The sequence below is a fragment of the Schistocerca nitens genome, chromosome 3 (genome assembly GCF_023898315.1).
Source record: "Schistocerca nitens isolate TAMUIC-IGC-003100 chromosome 3, iqSchNite1.1, whole genome shotgun sequence".
NCBI classification, from domain to species: Eukaryota; Metazoa; Arthropoda; class Insecta; order Orthoptera; family Acrididae; genus Schistocerca; species Schistocerca nitens.
The window spans coordinates 179,891,153-179,916,871 of record NC_064616.1 but is presented as its reverse complement, the minus strand read 5'-3'; the positions used below and the strand labels follow the sequence as shown (position 1 = coordinate 179,916,871).

Genomic DNA, 25,719 nt, shown 5'->3' with positions numbered 1-25,719 from the left:
ACCGTTACGGTCACAGGTTCGAATCCTGCCTCGGGCATGGATGTGTGTGATGTCCTTAGGTTGGTTAGGTTTAATTAGTCCTGAGTTCTAGGGGACTGATGACCTCAGCTGTTAAGTCCCATAGTGCTCAGAGCAATTTTTTTGATGAGGTTCCAACGTCCCGTCGACGACGAGGTCATTACAAACAAAGCATAAGCTCGGATAGGAGAAAGATGGGGAGGAAAATCTTGTAAACAGGAATCATCTCAATATTCATTTTAATCGTTTTAGAGAAGCACTGGAAAACCTAAATCTGGGTGATCGGGCCGGGATTTGTAACACACTTACCCTCACATTCGGGTTCAGTATCCGATCACTGCAGCACAACGTACAGTATGATTTTAGATGACGTCAACGGCAGGGTGCGAGAACAGCGAGTAGGATGTATAACCATGCTACTCAATTGCCTGTGTCAAGCTTCTGGTTTGGATGATAAATTCAGTGTCCATAAGGAAGGCACCACCAATGGAGTCTGTATTAGTGGTCAGCAGCGCAGACTTCGTGTTTACATGATCACTTTCAAAGTACTCATCTCCCGCTTGTATGCACTTTTTATAGCGTCTCTGCCAGTCCTAAAACACATGGTGGAGGCCATTCTTTGTCAGGACCTTGAGGATCGCCTCACATTTCTTGAGTATTTGTTTCAGACTTCTCAAATCAAATGCCCCAAAGCTTTTCCTTTAGTGACTGACGGTACGAGATCGAGGCTTTAAGGAGAATGTGGTACACTGGTAATGTTGAATAGAGCCAGAAACGGCATGACTTGATTTGCAACATGAGGTCGTACATTGTCATGATGCAGTTGCCATCCAGTCCAAGAAAGTTCTGGTCGTTTCCTTCCAATGTGCTTCCTCAGTTTAGCCAATACTAACGTTTAGTGCGTTACTGTAACAGGTAGTGTGAGGGGGAACTGCATGCTGGTAATTATACTCAAAATAGTGTTATCACCATCGCTTTCCCTGCAGATGGAACAACTTTCACCTTTTTTGGTCTAGGAGAACCTGGCGATTGTCACACTGTCCTGGCTCGTTTTCCTTAAGGATAATAATGATGTAGTTGTAACTCACTACCGTTGACAATCGATTCCAGAAACGGATTGTATACAGTACTTTTCCTTAAAATTAACTAGTTTTAACCAAGGGGTTCATTGACTGCATACTCATCTATACATGGTCAGTAACTTCCTCAAAAGTCCACTTACAAACTTACTGAATACTCTTACCAACTTGTTAATTCCACTTGAACATCCCTTGACAACTATTTAACAGTAAATTGTCTTAATAAATTTTCCACAAAATTACACAAAACAGAATCCACATGCTAATACTGACTCCAACTAATCCATGTAACCACTGACAAAGCTTCACCATGCCGTAAATTGCGTAAATCCTCTATTTAGCATCACACATAAATCGCTTAATGGCACTTTGCCATTATTCTCACAGGTGCGCTATAGTCCAAAAGAATCTCCATTCTCATCCATTAAACATCTCGGCCACCGAAAAGACTATTCTTACCACTATTCATATCAAATGCTCATGGGTAACACCAAACCAACTGTTATAACCAAATTAAAAGCAATGCTAGGCAAGTATTTCCTCTTGGCAAACTCTTTCGACACAGTCCAGCCTGTTGGTAGCTAGTACTCCAAAAGTGTTACAGTGTTGTAGTTTTACGTTTCTGCAATCTAGGATAAATGCGTGCGTTCTCCAGCCCATATTTATAGTTCTGTTCTTCTCGGCTTGCTCCGTCCCGGGTTTCGGCACCAAAAAGTGTTGTGCCTTGAAAATGTAGTAATGACAGAGTGTACTAACAATAACTTCAGTTCTTGTAACAGAAGAACATACATCGACAAATATCAACAAGTCAGAGGTATTCCTCCAAATAATAAACAGATAGTCTCTCACTCATAGCCTTGTCACACATCTCTTCCTGAGTGCTGGCCATCTGATAATGTGACAGTCGACCGACTGCCTCATGAGAAGAAGACGAAGAAAAACGACAACCAAGTTTTTTAAATATCTATACCGACCAGCCTCATGAACCTATCTAAATACAGGTCGTACTGGAGGCTCATCCATACTGGAGCATGGTCTCTCCGTTTCTATACGACATTCGCCAGAAAGAGAAATATTCGGGAGAGCTTATGACCACTGAACTATCAGCTGCCTTAATGTATTGGATACGAGTAGTCCAGAGAGAATCCTTCGCCGGAAAACTACACACACTTCAGAATAACTTAACCACTGATCAGAGAGTCTAAGACCACATGGTACAACCCTTTCGTGGAAGACGGACTGATACGCCTAGGGGGTCGACTGCAGTGCGATATCCATGACAAGGAACAAAAACATCTAGTGCTCCTTGACAGTTCCAACCATTTCACACAATTGGTATCTATAGAGACACACATCCGCCCCCTTCACCTTGGCGTTCGTTCTGTACTTTCCTAAATCTGAACTGAATTTTGGATCCCCAGAGAGTGCCAGGCAATCGAAAGAGTCCGACACTCTTGATTCGGGTATAAGGTCCTGAATAACCCACAAGGGCAAAAAATTGAAGCACCACGGCCATAGGAACGAGCTATGCCTCCTATACCATTTGCTGTCATGGTGATAGACTTTCCGGACCATTATTCATCAAAGTGGGAAGAGAAATGCACAAATCACATATTGATCTTTTCGCATGTGCTACCAAGCGAGCGGTGCACCTCGAAATTTGTACAGACTTGTCAACATATAAGTCACCCATGGCATTCCACTGGTTCGCCAGAACACGTGGACTACTACGTACAATTTACAATGCGAAAACATTCCACGCTACAAACATGGAACTGTCACAACTCTGAAAAGCATTAACCATCACAAGAACCTATCACTTCCTTGCCCACCACAATACTACATAGAAATTGATTATCTCACAAGCAGCTTGGTGTATGTCACAAAATGTTCCTCTCTATTTGTTACCTGAATACACCACTGTATCTGGTTGGAAGCGTCACTTGATAGTACAATCACCTTCTCATAATCCCGAAAGATCAACGCTAGACTTGATGTCAAAGCCCCTTTCAGCCTCTCCAATGTGGCTTGACATTCCGCTGACCACTGCCATTTTACACCCTTCTTCAACTACTGCGTAAGGGGCTCTGCAATATCCATAAATTCCTTCAATAATTTTCTATAATAATTGGCCAATCCCAGGAGCAATTGTGCTCCTTGCTTGTCTGAGGAGCTGGAAAATCCCCCATTGCCTATATTAATATGGAGCCCATTTTGACAACCTCCCAACTAATCACATGTCAGAGATAACTCACGTCTTCCAGGGAAAATGACACTTTTCCCCATTTAACATAAGTTGTGTGAAATGTGATCTCCTCAAAATTTCCCTGAACCATTGTCGATATTCTTTCATGTCCATTGAAAACATAATGATATCATTAAGGTACACTATAAATTGACGAGGTTTCAGGCCCTGTCAATATTCCATCTAACAATCGATGAAACGCGTTGGTGCATTTTTTAATCTGAATTGTATTCATCAGTACTGGTAATGACACCAAGGGGACATCAGTACTGGTAATGACCCCCAGGGGACTGAAAACACTGTCCTTGGCCAGTCCCCTGGGACCACCTCCAATTGATGATACCCACTCCTTTAATCTATCATAGAGAATTACTGGTACTGCTCTAAGTTACTGAAGGTTTTCGTAATGTTTGGTATATGGTATGAATCTGTTATCGAGTTACTATTCAAATGTCGATATTCGCAACAAAATCTATACTTTTTTGTTCCAACTACTGATTTTTTTGGTATGACAGAGACAGCTGCTCCCCGAAGGCTAGCACTCTCCTGTATTATGTCATCTTTCAGTTGTTAGTTAATGAAGCCATCCATAATTGCGGGCAAATGCCAAGGTACAGAATACGGTTTTCAATATACCGGTACAGGTGCTTCGTTTTCTGTTGGAATTCTATGTTACATTATGGGTGTCCTGATATTGGACACTGAGGATTAAAGACATCTTCAAATTTCGGTAAGAGTTTCTCCATTTCTACACATTCTGTTCCCTTCAAATGCTCTACCTTTGCATTTAACGCAGCTGTAGTGTTGGCTTGTGTACGACTATGTACCACATATGACATGCCCAAATCATCTTTGTCCAAACTGTCTAAACTCGCTTCCAACAATCTTTTGATTAGCTTTCTCTCACTGGTGTCGAAATTATTGAAACTGATGGGTATACTCGCTCAATGTACGTTTCTTATACATGTACAATACTTCTCTGTGTAAAAACATCGCGATGCATTCAGTATATCATTCTACTGTAGTGGCTCTATCATACAGATGTTAACAGACGACCCTGAATATACTGGCGTCCAAAATTAAAGCAACAAACCCTTACTTCCCCGTCCTCTGTCTAATTCGCGACAAGATCATACAAACTGCCAAACGATCGTGTTCTGGGCGGAAGATAGCATCCCAGTTGACGCATAACCACCCGCCAACGATGATGCCAGGGCACCTACCAATGGGGTAATGTTTGTTGGGTAGTCCCACGTCCACAGTCACAGACGGTGCAGTATAACACAGAGAAGACGTGTAACACCATAGCTCTACTGCTATGCTGATTTATTTTTACTTTTGTTTCATTTAATGTTAAATCGCTGAGCTCCTGTAACTGTGTGCGATTGAATCGATAACATAAAACTGTATATGTCTTTCTTTGCACAAACTTTGAGTCATGGTCTGATTGTATGCTGTGTAGCATATCTCTCGTTTAAATGCTTTGTCCCATTTGGAGGGAATAAAACTTACTGTATATGATTGTAATTTTGTGTGAATAATTTTTGGTAGAAATGTCAATATGTGCAAATGTTCTGTTTTATTTAATGTATTTGGTTGCTGTTATTTAAATTGCTGATCCTCACTTAGGGCTCTTAGTTATTCTATGTGTAAAAGTTGTTGTGGTTCCCCCCGGGAACGGAACTGTGTAGCGCGCGCAAATTGTGGTTGGCCTAGGTGGAAAAGGTGGAACTGATAGTCAGTCGGGGACGAGCCAGCAGTCAGAGATGAGCTACGAGTCCGTGCACTGCCGTGTAAAAGTTGCATAGTGCTGGTTTCGAGAGAGGCTTTTCTGTTATTTTCCAATGCCTCGGATGGATGGATAAACAGCTGGGCTATTCTGGAATTTGTATCTATCATCGCCACCAAGAAATGACAGAGTCCAGCAATTCTGCCTGCAATTCCACCTACCAACATGCAGTTGCCACCACATTGCGCAATCATTGCAACGTAACACTATAATGATGTACAGTGAAGGATCAGCTTAATGGATGTGTTATTGTGCTGAAATATAAGGTAATTTATATTTGAATTTATGTACCTACCTTGACTTTTCTCCTCATCATAACACCTCTCAGGGTCCTCTCCGTTTTAACTAAAGTGATTACCGAGTGTCCTTACTGAAAGTACATTAAAACTCAGTTTTATAATTGATGCCCTTTGAACATAGTAAAGAGAAAGTTAAAGTTAATGTGGCAAGAGAGTGAGTTAGAGTTAATGATGCTTGCTGTAATAATTTTCCTAGTAAAACTGATTATTAATGTGTTGTTGCCAAATTCAAATTAAAAATTTCTCAAGACTGAGGCTTATAAAGTTTTGCTTAGTAAGTGATCACATTACTACCTGTTGTTAATCGCAGAAAGTGAGTTAGTATCTTACATAAATGTTAATTTTATGTCTCATGGTAGTAAAAGTGGAAAATTGCATAGTAGGAAATTATATGTTCATGATTACTAAGTGTTTGTCTCTCTTGTGTGCATATTAACAGTATAAAGACCATTCACTTTATGTAAGCCTGAAAGTAATAGGGTGTTTCGGTATCTCCTATAATTTTGCAAATAGTTTGTGTTGCTCCAGTTGTTAGCTTCAATCTTAAAACATATGTGTGTGTCAGAGTTCATTGCACTCGCGTGTGGCCAAGTTTAGGTTGTGTTTGTCCGTTGTAGTTACTTATACCTACTTTCTTAAACGAGAATGTTAATCATTCTCTTGCCTAGTTAGGCTGGCGGCCGTTTTCTTTATCCGTTGAACAGTGCAGATAAGCAAAATTTTGTTTGGTACTGTTCAAATATTTACGTAATTCTGACTTTCATTTCCGATAAGCCACTTCCGTTAGGTACAACACGGTCAACTTAACAAAATTCCTCCCAGAGGGTAACACTGCTCTGCTGCTTTGTACCATAATTGCTTTTACAAAATAGTTTTATGTCACAACCTGTTTCTAGCATTGAGGTTATGGTGCAGTAATAACAGCAGACAGAGGTGTTATAGACGCCTGCCAGACTCTCTGCCGTGGAGGACCGTAGGAAGACTGGAAGCAGGACAGTCGCAAACTGATATGACCTGATGGCTTAATGTGAATCGTTCTGTTGTTTCTCGGATGTGTCGACAGAGTATCGAGACCGAAACTCTACCCCGAATACCAGTACGACCACGTGTGACATCAGAAAGAGAGGACTGTTGTTTGTAAGGACGCGAGAGTCCCACCTAGTACTGCATGGCAAATGGCATCTGACGTCGCAGCATCCACTGGACGTGTTGTATCGACGCAAACGGTGTACAGAAGGCTTCAGGAGAGTGCCCTTTATTGTCGGAGATCTGCTGTATGTGTACCTCTGACGCGTCTTCACAAAAGGGAACGTCTCGAGTGGAGTCGTCAACACGCCACCTGGACAGTAGAACAGTGCGCCAATGTTCTTTTCACAGATGAGTCCCGGTTTGGTTTGGAGAATGATTCTCGACGGATTCGCATCTGGAGGGAACGTATAACACGATTTTTGGGGCTAAAAATTGTGGAAAGTGACCGATATCGAGAAGTGAGTTCCACCATAATCGTCGAAGGACAATTTTGGCATGATGCTTGAACAGAAAGTCTAGTCCCAGGATTGCTCAGCAACCTTCACTTACACGAGGCACTACTTTCTCATACTCCTGGAAACTCAATACTTCCGAACCTAGTGACTCCACATCTGACTCCCACTCCACACAAACTACATAGCGATGGGTTTAACTGTTTCCCGCCTATGAGGTCGAGACTTGCCACTGACACATGTGCCCCTGTGTCCGATAAAAGTTTATGTTCTTTACCACTTACAACTCCTACTGTGCCACACTCTACCTCTGCGTACATCTCTGTAGCATTAAAATTTAATGGGAACACCACTCGGTGGTCTTGGGTTTACCGTTTGCATTTAACATCTGACTGTTTAGCCACTGTCCATTCCTTCCCTTATTTCCACAATCCTTCCATCAGTGCCCAACCACATCACACATCTCAAATTGTGGGTGGCAGTATTGCCTCTAGATGTGCCCTGAAGATTCACACCTGTAATGCCTGATGCCAGTAGATAAAATACTTCGCCTATTGTGTAACCCTGTCACTATATCTATTTCCTCCAGCCTCGTTGCTATCCTACTGGCAGTGTTCAGGTCTTTCAGGATACCTGCCCAAACCCTCCTAGACGTATCAGGCAGCAGACCCCTCAGCAAGGCATCTAGTACTCTACGCTCGGCCTCCTGGAGGATAGTTTTATTCATTTCATCACTCCCCGTTAACTAGTAAGTACGTACACTGACTTTTCTTACCATATCAATGAAACTTTCCACTGATTCACTGTGCTTCTGTAATAGTCCACTTAAATGCTCCCGGAAAAACTTCACGCCATTCTACTACTTACAGCGTTGCTGGAGACCTTGTTTTAATTGCTCATATATTAGTGCACTTCTCGACTCTTCATTATATGTAACAAATGCTTTTGCCTCCCTGTCAATCGTAACTTAGCCATTTGCAACAGCTGTTCATCTTTTGCAACACCTAGACTTTGCTGCTGCTTCCAGCTAATACAGGGTGATTAAATTAAAGATCCACTTTCAAAACGCTGTAAAACACGAACCACTGCTGAGAATGGCGTCAAATTTGAACGTAATATTATCGAAGAAGTGGGAAACATCACGGAAACAAAAGAAAATTAACGAAAACTTTATCACTTGATGGTACTGTAAGCGGCAGAATATCCAAAATAAAAGACACAGGGTACTTGGCTGTTCCTCATTTTGAGTCTTGAGACGCTCGGCATGATTCCCTCAATGCAGGTTTGCGTGCTGCTGGTAAAGCTCTTTTACACGAACGGTGACTGTGCACCACAAGCTGTGCAAAAGTTCCGGACGCTCACGGGTGTGAAAAAAGGTATTGGTCCGATGTCTGCTAGTGGTCTGGAGAAAATGATTACGAATTCGAAAAGACACTTTCTTTTGAAGTGCAATGTGGCAGAGGGAAAGGGGGGGGGGGGGGGGACAATTGATCCGACGTCAGTGGAAGATATGGCCACAGCATAGCACGAGAGATCGAGCGGTGGTGTGCAGATATGCAGTGCACGCGAAATTGCCCAAACTTTGGACATGTCTGTGAGAACGATGCATAATTTTCTACGAAACATCCTGCATTGCTACTCTTACAAGATCTCCCATGTTCAGGAGTTGCTTGACGCTGACCCGCCAGGAAGACAAACACTTGCTCTAGAATTTCTTGCTGGCGTGGAAATGGACAATAAAAAGCAATGGAATGATGATCAATGTCCGGTTCCGGACTGAAGCACCTAGAACTGCTCGGCCACAGTGGCCGGCCGATCAATGATAATCAGTTATGATAATGTAATGATGATGAACTGTGATCAGACGAAGCCCATTTCATCTTTTTTGCAAGTCCTTTCTAGCTGACGCCACTTCGGCGACTTGCGTGTCAATGATGATGAAATGATGATTAAAGACACGCACCCAGTCATCTCGAGGCAGAGAAAATCCCTGACCCCGCCGGGAATCGAGCGCGGGACCCCGTGCGTGGGAAGCGAGAATGATACTGCAAAACCACGAGCTGCAGACAGTAAAATATGGGCAACGGAAACCCTCTTGTACATCAACCGGTGCCGCTTCACTGTGTGGTGTGGGTTGACGGAGTCGTTTATCGTAGGGACACTTTTTTTTTTTTTTTTTTTTTTTGGTCCTGCAGATCATGTTACCCAACCCTTCAACAACGTGGTTGAGTGAGTAGGATCATTTTTATGCAAGATGGCACTCCTCCGCACATTGCGCACCCACTGAAGCGGTGCGACAGAGGCATTTCGGAAATGTTAGAATTATCAGTCGCCATTCCCCTACAGCCTGGCCGTCCGGACCACCTGATCTTAATCCGAATTACTTCTGGCTCTGGTGTTATACGAAAGATGCTGTTCTCCGATTCCAAACGTTGACGAAATGAATGTACGCATTGCACAACGCATTCCGAGCGTGACCCCTGAGAGACTCCGATCTGTTGTGGAACATGCTTTGCCTCTATTTCAATTAGTTGCAGAAAACGGTGGGCAGCATATTGAGCATGTCTTGCGCCAAACCAACGACAGTTAAAAAATGATTACATTCTTATTTTCGGCCTCAGTGCAGCTAAAATACGATGTCATTTCTGCTTTTTATGCAGGTTTTGACCGCAAAACAATTAAAAACCGATTTTTCCTATCCGATGTGATACGAACCCGCCATGATGAATGGGCTTACATCACTAACAGTTCCACAACTGTTGAACGCCAAATTTGCATAGTACGATTGGTTTAATGTGCAACTCATTGAACGTATTGTGATTCATCTGTCTTTTTAGTCGAACTCATTTACCTTACGACGCCTACAGCGCCATCTAGTGCGAAAATTTCCTTAGTTTTGTTTTTGTTTTCATAATGCTTTCCTCTGAGTTACTAATATGCTGTTCAGATTAGATGTCATTCTGAGCAGTAGTTCTTTTTACAGTGTTTTGAAACTGAAACTTTAATTATAATCACCCTGTACACTTGAGGCGACAAAAGTCATGGCATATTTCCAATTATCGTGACGGATTTCCTTTTCCCCAGCGTAGTGCAACAACTCGACGTGGTATGGTTTCAAAAAGTTGTTGGATGTCCTGTCCCCTGTAGAACCACTGAGTCATGATGCGTCTATAGCCGTCCATATCTACGAAAGTGTTCCTTGTGCCGGATTTTGTGCAAAAACTGATCTCACAATTACATCCCAAACTGTTCGATCGGATTCATGTCGGGCAGTCTGGGTGGCTAAACCACTCGCTCAAATTGTCCAGAATGTTCTTCAAACCAGTCGCAAATTGTTCTCGCCCGGTGACATGGCGCACTGTCTTCCATAAAAATTCCAAGGTTGTTTGGGAACAGGAAATCCATGTTTTGCAGTAAATAGTCTCCAGGTAGCCGAACATAGCCATTTCTGGCCAATGATCCGTTCAGTTGGACCAGAGGACCCACTCAGTTCAGTGTAAACACAGCTCACAGCGTTGTGGCGCCACGACCAGCTTGCAAAGTGCCATGACAATTTGGGTCCATGGCTTCGTGGGGTCTGAACTTTACCATCAACTCTTACCAACTGAAATCGGAACTCATTTCACCAGGCCACGGTTTTCCAGTCGTCTAGAGTCCAACCTATATGGTCACGAGCCTAGGGGGACACTGTAGGCAATGTACTGCTGTCAGCAAAGGCACTCGCGTCGGTCGTCTGCTGCCGGGGCTCGTTAACGCCAGATTTCGCCGCACTTTCCCAACAGACGCGTTCGTCGTACGCCCTACAATCGACCACTGCGTTGTCCGTGGTGAGAGGTAATGCCTGAAATTTTGTATTCCCGGCACACTCTTGACACTATGGATCTCAGAATACAGAATTCCCTAACGGTTTCCGAAATGGAATGTCCTATGCGACTAGCCCCAACTACCATTTCGCGTTCAGAGTCTGTTAATTGCCGTCGTGCGGCCATAATCACGTCGGAAACGTTTTCACATGAATCACGTGGCTACAAATGACAGTTCCGCCAATTTACTGCCCTTTTATGCCTTGTTTATGTTATACTACCACCCCCTGTATATGAGCATATCGCTGTCCCATGACTTGTCAGCCGGCCGGGGTGGCCGAGCGGTTCTAGGCGCTACAGTCTGGAACCGCGTGACCGCTACGATCGCAGGTTCGAATCCTGCCTCGGACATGGATGTGTGTGATGTCCTTAGGTTAGTTAGGTTTAAGTAGTTATAAGTTCTAGGGGACTGATGACCTCAGAAGTTAAATCCCATAGTGCTCAGAGCCATTTTTTTTTTTTTTGACTTGTCAGCTCAGTGTGTATCCTGAGTTGATTTGCCAGAAAAGGGTGTAACTAAACTGGCGGCAGCTGACCCACCAATGGAGTAGCCACACTGGATGATGCCCCATCGTCCTTCGTAGCAACTGCCTTCAATTGAGCTATCTGATTTATTGATGACTGAATCGCCTCCTGTCCAGAAACAATATGCGTCCCAGACTCTGTCATTGTGCAAACTTTATCCTCAGTCCACAACCAAGTACACTAAGAACAGGAACAAAAAGAAATATTAATGGCTTAAACACTCACAGCCGTAGGATACTGACTTACACCTTACAGCAAATCATTACTAACTTCTGCTCTGTGAAACACTCCACCAATTCCGACACACACTTGGTGGATTTTAGTCTAGTAGGTTGTACTGTGAGCAACGTACCGGTACTGGCCGAAAATAGTGCTCCTTACTATTACCAAGAAATTGCGACAAATCAGCCAATTCCTCTAGCTTCATAAATGTTACTTTCAGATTACGATGGGAGTCCCACCTTGAACCCATCTCCCCTGGACACTAAAACAGGAGAATGGAAACAAAACAGTTCGTCCACTTACCTCATTGTAACTCTCGGTGCTAACGGTTCGTAGTAACTGACAGAAAGTCATCGAGGAAAACACAAGTAATATCTGCCGTTCCCCAAGGAAGTGTTATAGGTCCTCTGCTGTTCCTGATCTACATAAAGGACTTAAGAGACAATCTGAGCATCCCTCTTAGATAATTTGCAGTCGATGTTGTCATTTACCATCTTCTAAAGTCATCAGATGATCAAAACCAATTACAAAATGATTTAGACAAAAATCTGTATCGTGCGAAAAGTGGCAACTGATCCTCAGTCATGAAAAACATGAAGTCTTTCGCTAATAGGAATCCGCTAAATTTAGGCTACAAGATGAATCACACACATCTAAAGGCTGTAAATTCAACTAATTAGTTATGGATTGTGATTACGAATGCCTTATATTGAACAATCTCATAAATCATATGTTGGGGCAAACGAAGCAAAGACTGCTGTTTATTGGCGGTACACTTAGAAAATGCAACAGGCCTACTAAAGAGACCGTTTACACTAGGTTCGTCTGCGCTTTACAGGAATATTGTAGTGCGGTGTGGGATCCGCATCAGACAGGCATCGAAGAAGTTCAAAGAAAGAAGTGCAGCTCGCTTTGTACTATCACGAAATAGGGGAGAGAGTGCCACGGATATGATATGCGACATGGGGTGGCAATCATTAAAACAAAGGCGTTTTTCGTTGCAACAAGATCTTGTTATGATATTTCCATTACCACCTTTCTCCCCATAGTATGAAAATATTTTCTTGTCACTCATCGATATAGAGAGAAATGATCATAATAAACTAAGAGAAATCATAGCTCACATGGAAAGATTGAACAGTTCCTCTTTCCCTCACACTGTGAGAGAGTGGAACGATAGGGAAAAAACTTGAAGGTGGTTCTATGTGACGGTTAATTCATCAGACAAAACAATGTAAAGGTCGTGGGTGGTTAACCGCTATGGTAGCAGTGTTGAATTGAGGCAGTGGGTTGGTTCAAATGGCTCTGAGCACTATGGGACTTAACGTCTGTGGTCATCAGTCCCCTAGAACTTAGAACTACTTTAACCTAACTAACCTAAGGGCATCAGACACATCCATGCCCGAGGCAGGATTCGAACCTGTGACCGTAGTGGTCACACGGTTCCAGACTGAAGCACCTATAACTGCACGACCACACCGGCCAGCGAGGCAGTGGGTTGACATCGAAATGATGACTGGTAATTGTAAGGAAACGTGATTAATAGTCATACATTTTATTAGCAAACAACTGCAATTTACATTTCTTGTAGTGATGCTCTGCAGCAGCAACGCCGCCGCTCCCCCCCCCCCCCCCCCCCCCCAGGTCCGTGCTGTCAGCAGTGAGCACAGCGGCACTGATGTAACGGGTGGCCAGTGGCCGGGTTGACGTCAGTGATGGGGCAGGAATGCTGACATGCAGAGTCAGTGATATGTAAGTACATTCTTAGCTTGGGCCTGCAATTTAGGGCAGGCACGCACGGAGTGCAGATAGGTGCGAAGATCCGCTGTGATTCTTACAATGGAAAACAGGCATCAACAGTGGTGCCCACCCTTGGGAACACAGGCGTACAGCACCTGTGTGGTGGGGTTGGGAATGCTGGCATGTGGAGTCCGTGGCACATGTGTACCACCTCAGCAACATGATGAGGACGTGCTGATAGACGTGGAGACCCGCCGTGATTCTGTAACAGTAGACCACCCACGGTACTGGCATCCCTCCCTCGTCCCCCTTGTGAGCGGAGGTGTACAGCATCGGTATGCCCACCCAGGCATAGGTTGTAAAGAAGCTCCCCCTCAGTGCAGAAGACTGGCTGTGGGTGGAGTCAGTTTAGAGGTGACCTATCAACTAGAAGGCGCTATGTCCACTGTGATGGGCTTGGAACAAGTACTCGGTGCATTGTTGATGGGAATCAGGTCTCGTGGTGGATTCTGGCGGATCCATGTAGCTAAAGTGCCTGGTGTAGTTCTCCCTTTGTAAATAGTGCTGTCAGGCTGAGATCCCTTTGGGTATTTATACAGGTTCAGTGTCTTCTTGCTTTGCCAAAGCACCGCTTCCAAACACATACACCAAAAAAAGCCTTTAGCTCAGGGTTGTAGTAACTGGCCTGCTGGCCCCACCATCTCACTACCTTTCTGCTCCACCAACATTTTTGCATTGCTGACCCCTAGCTGGTCTCTCCATGTGGAAATCGAAGTGCCTACTCAGAATGCCCTCTTGTAACCACTGACACAGCGCTTCTTTTTTACTCAGTAGGAACTAAAAATAGTGGCTGCTCTGCATACCTAGAGAAGTCACTGTGTTTGATGCGGAATCTTGAGGGCACTGGAGCAGATGAAATTTGTTCAGACTGCCAATTGCCTCTTCACCTCCGAAGCCCTGAGGGCCCTCCAATCTCTACAGCACTTATACCCATAAACTATAGTAATCCAGAATATGCAGAACGCCCTTCTCCACCTAAAAAATCTCAAGAATTCAGAGAAACAAATTACCTAATGTGTCAGTGTGCCGCCCTCCTCCCCCTGCTACCTGCCGTCACCTTGCTGCTGAGGTACAGAGGGAAAGAAGAGGGGCTGAAAGTGATGGACAAAAAACTGTTAATACTGAAGTCACAACATGTCTATGGTGTACCTCCTTCCAGAAACAAAGACAAGATCCTACCCACTCGTCTTCTCATAGATCGAGGAGGAGCTGTGTAACATGTGGGCACAATAGGCATGGCAATGCCATTCAGGCATGCTGCATTGCATGATGTAGCTTCAGCATGTCCTAATATCATGGCCCTTCCATGACTGGATGTTACTATGATGACCAGAATCTGACTTCTTTTACTGTTGAATGACATTGTGGACAAATGACAGGTGTGATTGTTTGGAGTGCCATTTGACAAACATGTGGATTTCTACACAGAGAGGGCAATCTGAACAGAACCCACTTCAGTCCTCATTTCCCACAACCTTATTACTGTTCAGAGTCATATTGTCAGACCAAGTTACTGTCTTTGTGTTACTTTCAGCAACTAGAGTATACAATTGTATGGGTTCAACTGAAAATATCACCCTAATGCACTGCTGTGGATGCACAATACAGGTATGGCATCATATTTTGACATGACAGCTGGAGTGAGTCATTAGAGTGCATTCGACATTTTTTGGGGCTTGCAGACCTATACTGTGCAACTATCATTAATTGATTCTGTGTGACTCCTGCACATCTGGAGCACTAGCAAGTTCTGAAGTAATTTGAGCAAGAGTAGGAAACTTCTTTCTATTCAGCATTTGAATGAATACTGTTGTAACAACACATTTCCTATTACCTCCACAGTGGACAAACACAGCTAGTTTTGTGATAAGAACAGCTTTGTTCTGTTGTGATACTACCCTTTTTCCAATCATATTATATTTGCAACTATGGTGAACGAGAGGCCTGTCTCAAGACCAACCAGTGGCCTTCCCACTATAATATTCACTGATATCATGCCATGTAGCCATCCTCCAACATGTATATTCTTTATAGGTGATCTCACCTCACTAAAAGTGATTATTCACACATTTCATAATCGACAATGACTAAGACCAACTTCAAGGTGAATTCAGGAGAATTTACTGGTAAGTTTTCACCGCAAATGCTATTGTATGTAGCACAATGTTAGATTACTTGTGTGTATCTTCTGTCAGACACTTTATTCAGATAAATTGCTGCAACAAATGGCAATTGTGGAAACCAGATATTTTCCTTGGATTTGGAGAGCACTGTACACAAGTTGCTACATCCTACCACAATTAACAACAGTTTTGCTTCAGTGATATCAAACATGAGTATTTTCTTTTTTTAATAAAGTGAGCATAAAGAATATCTTAAATCTTACATTAAAAACCCAACAGACACACAGGTCTTCATTTCCAGTTGTACTACTCAGTACTCAGCAGTTGACTACCTAATTGTGCAATTCAATTAGTAGTCACAAGTGTCATTGAAGATAATTTTAAATATGGCCTACAGCCATTCGGTTGCAGAAAGTTTATTGTAATACCTTTTGACCAGTTTACAATACCACTGGGGGTATCTCTTCAGAAGGAATACAGTCACATTTTTTGTCAAAACTATAAGCATATATTACATCTACCTGCTTAGCTGGGTGGTAACGTGCTTGCCTCCCATGCAAGCGAGCCCGGGTTCAATTCCCGGTCAGGTTGGAGATTTTCTCTGCTCGGGGACTGGGTGTTGTCCTCATCATCATTTCATCCTCATCACCAATGCGTAAGTTGCCCAATGTGGCATCAACTGAAATAAGACTTGCACTTGGCGGCCGAACATCCCTGAATGGGGCCTCCTGGCCAATGATGCCATACGCTCATTTCATTTCCAAATATTATGAGAGAAAATGCTCAAGTCAGATACCAGAAATCATAGAGTAAGTCTGCCATGCAAAACAGCGAGAATTACTCCTCAAATACAGCTTATTATAAGAACAGACATTCAGCATCAAGTACAATGTCTGTTCTTATAACAAGCCATATCTGTGTAATAATTCTTGCTGTTTTTCATGGAGGACTTCATCTATCTACATCTACATCTACATCCATACTCCGAAAGCCACCTGACCATGTGTGACTTGAGAATTTTAGCTCATATTTACACATATAATTTTAATGTATTGTGACTTTATTCCTTCAGAAGAAGCTATCCCTAGTGGTATTAAAACCTGGTCAAGGCTTATTACAAATAAACTTTATGCAACTGATTATCTGTATATATCATGTATTGAAAATGTCATTGAAGAGTAAATGTATGGATGTATCAATTCAGATGTCAGATTTCTTTGAAAAAGACTCTGCATACCAATCTGTTATCAACTTTACAAAATATCTTACTGTTCACATCTTTCAGGACAACATTTCCTAAGTATATAGTGTATTCATCCAAAGAAATTATCCCATAAGACAGCAACAAATGAAAAGATTTAGGGTACCACATGTTAGATGTTTTTACTAAATGTTGATATACTGGCAGATATATGCAAGTATGAAGCAAGAAAAATTAGGTTCTTTACTCAGCATATCAGTGTGTTGCCTTTTTTAATTATTTTATGTAAAAGATGTCTCCGAGGACTGCTACACTCTAATAGAGGAATTAGTCATATTTTCTTTTAAAGAAACTACTCTAGAAACATGCTCAGAAAAAACAAGTAAATAAGTATACAGTTTATGGAAAGCAATAATGGTTTTGAATGAAAGCTCCATAAAAACACAGTTAAACACTTGTCACATCTGATATATTCATTCTTTCTGCCATAATATAAAGTCAAAGTCTCACAGGAAGAAACTTCTCATAACTGCATTGCTCATTTACTATAGGGAAGTGTATGTTCACAGCAAGAAACTCACTGTGTAGGGAAAATTTTCTTGCAGTCTATAAATGGCTCCCTCAGGCAGTGACGGTTTTTCTATTACTGTCATCTCACATGTACTAAAATAATCCTGTGTATGCTAAAGAAAGCATTTGTTTTACCAGAGGTATTTAATTATGGTGGAAACGAATTTGAGTGTTTGTACTAGATCCAATAAGCAATTATAAATAAAGTGCAGGACATAAGTCACATTAAATGTTACTTGAAGGTGAAACATCTCCAGTGAAGGCTCAGTTTTTTAACTAAGGTACATTTTGTTGTAATTATTGGTTGATTCTATCTGAAATAGTTTGGTCACTCACCAAGAAGCAATAACTTCACTATTTTTTCATACTTTCTGTGCCATATTTTCAGCTGCTTATCCAGCTCATCACTGTGTTTTTTTGCTTCGTTAACTTTTTTCACACAGGCCATAGTGGTATATGTCCCTGTTGTCAAAAATAAAAATAAAAATAATTATACTTGTAAGTATTATAGCTTGAATAATTATATTCATGTTTCTGATGACAGTAACAGTTCCAAATATAAGAAACCAATCACCTAGAAGTGAAAAAAATCCAAGGAAACTTCCAGAATGTAATGTGCTTAATGTGATTTTGATTATTTATTTAGTTCTGTTGGATTATTCAGTATACAGAGAGTATACCTTCAACTGCTTTTCAGATGCTAATGGAGTAAATGAATATCAAGTAACCGGAGAGACACAGTAGCTTATAATGGTAAGCAAAATGCCTAATACAGAAGATGCTGGTGGTGAACCAATACATACTGTGGTGTTTAATTGTATTCTTTCTGTTTATTTATCTACCTGTAGGCAACAAATGTTGTATGGATGTTGAACAAATATACATACAAATTTTATGTCAATTCATTCCAAGGTTAATGGGACATACAAATATATACATAACATAATAGATTCATAGTCTGTTCATCATAAGTCTTGCCCTCCTTAAGCATCAAATCCTTTTATATACAACAATGATAATCTAAAAGTTTTACATCACTAACAGTTGTCCATTAGGTATGTAAACATGACAAAATAATTAAGGGCCAAAGGACAGCCTTTTCCATTTTGGCTCTACATAAACATATCTACAAAATATTATTGGTCAACATATTCACTTACACAGTACAATCATTGCTTAAATGGAACTGTTTTAAATTCTGCTTGAAATTTCTTTTCATATTCAAATTTTCTGTGCATACTGGCAGTCTGTTGTAAAGTTTAATATCAATACGGCTCATGTGCCTTTGTGTGTAAGTTCTTTGTGTTCACTGTATATGGAGTGCTGTGCTTTATTGGGTATTGTAACAATGAAAGCCAGTATTTTTAACTGTAATGTGATCCTTTACTGCTATGAAACCTGGACACTGTTGAGCACAGATTGAGCTTCTAAGTGATAGAATTGTAGTTTTAGATGTGGTTAATGAGGATAAGCTGGACACAAAGAAAATTTAATGATGTTGTGAAATAAATCAGTGTGCCAAGAGACCACATAGCTATTGAAAAATATAGAATATTTTTTGGTTGGTTGTTTAGACATGATAACTACATCTGAAGGAAAAATTCTGGGAATGAAATCAAGAAATGAAGTGGACATCACAAAATAGAGATGAGTTTTGCAGCAATAAGACATAGCATTTAGAAGTCGATGATGATGAAATTTATGGATAAAGAACATTTTGTTGCATAACACAATCCATTAAGTTATCCTACTTCTCCATTGGTCTTAGTAAATCTTCATCTACAGGAGTATTCTTTAAATGTTGTTCTCATATTAGATGCATTATTGACTGTTTATTGGAGTTTGTTTTAACCTTGTGATAGAGCAGTTAAGATATTTTTCAGTAGGTTTCAGTCTTAAGTGTACCTTTTTATTTTTACTGTAAGTGTGAAATAGTGTGTTTATTTCCATTCTCAAATTAGTGTTAGCTAATAATTTTACTGCATAACATGAAAATGTTGGGATGAATCTAGAAATTAATATCTGCAAGAGTCAGACCATCTTTTTCTCATCATTATATTTGTCAAGATAAGAATCTTTTCATATTATGGCTGTCAGGATGTCTTAAGGATTTTACTCAACATAGCATGTACTATTCTATGAATTCATGGCATATGGCTGATGCATTATGTTTCATTGCACATTGTAAAAGCTGATTTGTTATTAATGTTTATAATATTGTACAGTAAATGGCCTACATTTGTTGGACAAAAAATTAGCCACATGATACACTGGGGTTATTACTAGCTGCAAGAACCTGTTTGGAATAAGCTACAACAGTGACCACAAATTTCAGAAGTGTACCCTAATACACATGATGTCAGCAGAGTTAGGGTACTGCAGTGCCATTTATTTTCACTATATGTAGCTTGGAGTGGAAGGTTAAGGCGACACAGGAGCAAAAGAGGATTACAGAATTCAAGTGTATTAGTCTGTGAGAGATCTGGCAGATTTTGTAATAGTGTCAGATCTCTCTTTGCTACTGGTTTATCAGCAGTGGTAGATACATAATAGGCATCAGATATATGGTGAAGAGATGCTAATGACAGACTAATACCACCTTCTTGTATCTCACCTCATTGCAGAAAATTGTTTTGATATGAAGCAGGAAATCAACTTTGAACATTCCTGTGTTCTTCTGAAGAAGAACTTTGTCCAAAAGCTGAAAATATTTGCAGTGTTACTTTTTCATTGTGTAACTGAATGTGTACTCTATTCAGCAAGTATCAATCTATCCTTCCTGTATTGTTGAACATTCTTACTCATTTTGAAATGATTACTCCAGAGAGAATTGCACTGCATAGTTATTTCAAATAGAGCTGCAGATAAGAGAACCCAGGCCATTCCTACCTATGACATTTATTCATTACAGTGGATTGGAGAGACATAAGTATTGGTCAATGGGGGATATTGAATGTGCTGTCTGGTTAAACAAATCATATTTCTGACTGAATGTGGACAAATCATAGTACTTCAGACCACAGAAGTCCCAGTGGTACTAACTGACCACCGTGTCATGCTTAACAGATAGGCTTCACTGGATGCAGATATGGAGAGGGAATTGATCAGCACATTGCTCTCCCAGCCATTGTCAGTTTCCGTGACTGGAGCTGCTCCTTATCAGTTACATAGCTCCTCAAATAGCCTCACAAGGGCTGAGTGCCCCTCACTTGCCAAAAGTGCTCGTCAGATTCAGAACCCAGATAGTCACCCAACCTATAGCTAGCCAAGCCCGACAGTGCATATCTTTGATGATCTGACAGGAACCAGTGTTACCACTGTGGCAAGGCCTCTGGAAAATGAATCATGGTATTATTCTTCCTGCATATCTCAATATACTTTACAATATGGCTGTATACAAGAGGTTTAACATACAGATAAGTTCCTCCTTTGGTTAAAATGAGAAATAAAAATTGCATCACACTGAATTTTCTTGCAATTATTAAGAACCCCTAGCAGCCTTGCCTTGCAAGAGGATTATTTTGATGTCCACCAAGCTAAAACTGTAACATCTTGAGACGAGGAGCATTCTGAACCAAACAACCACACAGACTGACCCACAACACCTTTGCATATAAATTATAACTGAAAATACCATAGAACTGATTTTTTTGACATGCAAAATTTTATGTGAAATATCCACATATTTTAACTGATTTTTACAAATTGTTGTGCCAGCTACCAAAAAAAAGTGACATTTTTTCTCTTTTTTAGATTTAAAATGAGAACATTTTTTGTCAGTTGATATGTTGTAATGTTTGTTGATATAGCTTCTCTTGTCTTTACCCTTTCCAAAGACAGCACATAATATTATCCATATCTCACTGACAGTATGTTCTGCTTAATTTTATAATATCCAGGGTACTCTGTAAGGAGCAAGACAAACATTATTGTCATGTGGATGACACCAACATCGACACTCATCTTCCACTTTAGGTTTTGTTTCACTGCTACTGCTGAGCATTCCATGCCAGTATGGGTGTTAACCCACATGTCATGCTTCAACCAAAAATCACTGTAAGTTTGCTTGAAATATAAAATAGAGTCTTGTTTTTTGTATTTTCCTGCACAAACCTGGCAAGCGAATGTCACTTCACTATGGTTCTGGAAATAGTTGATTAATCACATATATTATGAAGAAAATTGTCCAGCAGTTCTTACATTACTAGCTGAGACAAAATTCTGTATGTGGCTCCAGAAGATTCTATTGGAAGGATCTGTGTTTCTTTCTAACTACTTAAAGTTTGTGCTGTCTCTAGAATGTTTTATACATCTTAATTTTTTGAGCAACAAGCCATGCAATATATACACTTGCTGACTTGGGCATAACTGTGAGTGAAAAAAAGAAGTACCAAATGAGTGAAATAAACCTGCATGTTGACATTCAACAAAAATATGTAACAACTGACTGCTAATTCTGTGGGATAGACTGTATGCATCAAGTGACTGATTATTATTATTATTATGCTTTTCACTTCAACTGTCAAAGTTGTAACAAATATACTGTTAACACATTGTTTACATTTTCTTTACTACATCCCATTCATCAAACTGAAATTTCTTTTTCATTTTTCTTCTTGTGAAGTTTGCTCCATTGTCAGTCTTGATATAAGTTTGTATGGTCAGTATTGAAGGCAGAAGAGTAGCGTCTGGTTTTGAAGTTTGTAAAATATGAGCATGGCTGATTGACATATAAATTCATATGTGTCTGTTGCATTAACTCCTTACAATTAACATAACATTTATTGTACTGATGGTGTTCATAAAATACATACTACAGGCAGAGTTGAGGAATCTGGCAACTTGTACTGAATACACAGTTGAAAATCGTTTATAACTACTCAGATACCAGATGTGTAAAATATAACAAGCATCACAGCTGTTTGATCTTCCATCTTTCAGATAGAGGAACTCCTCTTTCCAAAATTTATTTACTGTACTGAGATAAACATCACTGTTAGCTTTTTCGTATTATACTTCAATTTATAATTACACTGCTAAAGCATAAACTGTATTCCAACTAAATATTTTTACAGCTTTCCTTATTTTTCTAAGTGAAGTGTGTTCTACTGCTGCATAGAGTCATATTTCTGTTGTGGTAAGCAGAGAAGTATAGTGATGATGATAGGCTTTTGGATTTTAGACATCCAGTTAGTAAAAGCTATGTAATACATGTTCAGTAATCAAATTTCTATTGGAAGAATCTGTGTTTCTTTCTAACTACTTAAAGTTTGTGCTCATTTTCTTTTCAAAATATCGAAATATCTGTTGCAAAGTTCATGTTTGGATGTGTGTGAAATCAGGTTAGTTGATGCATTATTGATAATATTAAAACACTATGAAAATGATCTTTCCCCATAAAATACATGTATAGCATTTGCAGTCCTGGAAATTCTCAGGAGGAGACCTCAAAAAATTATTCATTTTCTAAATGGGTTCTCCAGAAGTTTCTGTTTTAGATCTATCATTGCCATAGTCTGTATGGTGGCCTTAACGTTTTAAACATTTTGCTATTATATAATTTACTGGGACAGATGACCTGTTACATGTTTTCCACCAAAATGTTTACTTACGGAATGAAACTAAAAATTTTAGGTCTTATAAAAATAGACTTGTATACAAGTGCTTCATAATTTCCCATAAGAATGCAAACAGAAACTGAAATTATTTTTATGGTTACTCACAGCTCTGGCAAAAATAATGAGAATGACACAGATTTTTGTTTCTTTTCAGTTTTGGTGAGCAAACTTTTTACAGAGACATCTCTTGTGAAATGATGAAAAGTATTCAATGTTAAATTTTTCCACAATATTCTAATGCTGATAGTTAATATATCTCAAACAGCTCATCACATTCACTTACAAATCTGACACAATTTCATCAAGTTGAATAAATGAGTCAATCAATATTAAATGTTGAAAGATAAAAATTTATTGGTATTCTTGTGTAGTATATGGAATCAACAAAGTTAGGTAAAGTATAGTATTAAATACATGACAGATTAGGGGCTGTAATTATTTTGTGCAGAATAAATTATTGGCTGCAAGAATTTAAGTTACTTATACTAACATTATACCTATTGGCTTTCTTCTGTAAGAGGTACACTTCTTTTACCCTGGCAGAATTTCCCCAAAGGAACATTCCATAATGTATGCGTACATGGAAAAAGGCATAGTATACCTTAATAATGAGCTCTTTACTCATGCAGTCCTTCAGTTTACTTAGGGGATATAAAATTCCTGCCAATTTACCACAGAGTCTTTCTGTATGAGTATCACAGTGTAATTTTCTATTGAAGCAGTTGCCTTGCTTCCATCTAACATTTATTAAGCTACCTCAGTTACTTTAAAAAGTTTAAACAGTGAAAACAGGTAAGATGGTGGTTTTAATTCCCCAGATGTTCTGCGTAGTCACCCCCCACTTGAGTGCAGTGCACAGAATGTTCATACAACCATGTGAAACGGTCATAAAAGTTACAATTTGCATACAAGCACTTTGAGAAAAAGCAGTCACCGGATCCACTTAAACACTTTGAGATGTCTTGACCGCAATTTTATTCTTCCAATATGACTTACATATTTTGACTTTGATTGTTATCAAAAGCTATAAAAAGTCCTTCTTGGGCATATTTTAAAATCATGCATCACACTGGCTGGGCGTCAGATGTGTCGTTAAAAGATTGACTCTTCATGTGAATTTTTGGACTTTCTCATTTGTGATAGGTTTCTATTTATAACACCTAGTCTCAGACTAATCATCTTGCCACGCTGGAAACACCTGTTCCCTTCCAATTATCAAAGTTAAGCTATGTTGGGCCTGGTTAGTAGTTGGATGGATGTCAAGTGCTGTTGACTCAGGAAATGAAAGTTGCTCAGGTGGCATCCAAATGATTTGCTACAGGCCAGTGACCATACAGTATTATTACAAGGTCTCATCATTCAAGATGATTTTTTTCAGAAAATAATTGTCCATTTTCTGCATTTCAATCAAGTTACTGCAGGCATCATCAGTTTTTGTTTATGTTTTGTAATCAAAATGTACAGGATAAACTTTTCATACACTTTTCTCTTCTTCAAAACAGTCTTGAGAGTATTTTTAACACTTGATTTTGACATTTTGCTCCATCGCAATTTGCAGTTTGCAATAAAAAGCATCCAAGAAATTCTGATCCCTGGCACTTTTATCCCTAGCTACTTTGATTTTTATAAAGCAAGATGCAAAAATCTGTTCTAATATAATCAGTAACATTTGGCTCTATATATCTGTATTTGTTTGTGACATATTTATGCATACAGTAAGGTGGTAATCTTTTTTTTAAAAATGTACTACTCCATCAATCATCTCATCATGTTAGAATTTGTAGTGTTATGGATTAATGTAGATAAATGTGATCAGTTAGTCAAAGATACAAACATAAATATTATAAAAAAAGCTCTACCAAAAATTAATGCCATATAAGTTTACTTACTGGATTCATTTAGTGCATTTACATTGACAAACTATGGGCAAAATTAGAGCCAAAATACCAATCTCTTTCATAAATCAGTACCAATTTTCACAACACACACCACATACAACTCTGAAAGTAGTGAAACAGTTGGAGCAATCACTCACACACTTCTTTCTTATCTGCAGTGTTGCTCCTTAAATGAAATAAGATGACAGTAGAATAAAAGATAAGATATGTTTCTCTAAAGATATAAGCCTCAAGTCCATACAAAGATAACAGCCATTTGCCAATAATGAGTCATAAGAAGAGAAGTGTATTCCATTAAGTCATAGTTACTGAAAATAACAATAGTAATAAATTAAATATCAGGTGAAAAACAACCATGCAAGAATAAAATAAGTTAAGGTGCTGCGTAACTGAATGTTATCAGCACCTTCATAATGGTTCTGTATGGACTTACAACCATACAGAACTTCACTAAGAAACAAAATTTTTTAAACTTTGATTTGTATTCAGTTATTTTAATGGTAAGTTTCTAGGTACAAATTAATGTAAAACATGTACCAATTTCAGGTCATTCGATCACATGGTTAACTGATCTTAATACTGTTTCTGGAAATTACTACTTTGCATAATGGACAGGAAATGCAGTTTTAGTTTTACTCTCCATTTGTGTACCAGTTTATTAGACAGTTTCCTATAAACTGAAAGACCACAGGTGCATTTATTCAATGTTCTTTTCATCATTGCAGTATGTAATGATAGTGTGTGACAGAAAACTCCTTACACAACTTAGTTCACTCACATTTACACTCAGAATCACTACAAATCTTCAGAAGTGAGAAATCAGTCAGCACCATCAACAAAACAGGCTCTGCTAACGGTATACTACACCTTCCACATCGCTGACAGTGGGTTCTACACAACACTGGTGACTACTTTGAAAGACAGCAACAGGTGCAAACATGTAACTCTTTTGTATCATTTGTGAATAAATAGTTGCCACTATTTAAGT

General features: G+C 39.8%; 1 protein-coding gene across 1 annotated transcript in view; it reads right to left on the bottom strand.

Moving 5' to 3' along the window:
- LOC126249539 (guanine nucleotide-binding protein G(f) subunit alpha) overlaps positions 1–24,883 on the bottom strand; it is a 77,075-nt gene extending 52,192 nt beyond the window's left edge. The window contains exons 1-2 of the mRNA XM_049951202.1: positions 24,723–24,883; positions 17,552–17,677 (exon numbers count right to left, since the gene is read on the bottom strand). Coding sequence (XP_049807159.1) covers positions 17,552–17,663 — 112 coding nt within the window. The 5' untranslated portion in view covers positions 17,664–17,677; positions 24,723–24,883. The remainder of the gene's footprint in view (positions 1–17,551; positions 17,678–24,722) is intronic.
- Between the last annotated feature and the right edge of the window lie 836 nt (positions 24,884–25,719).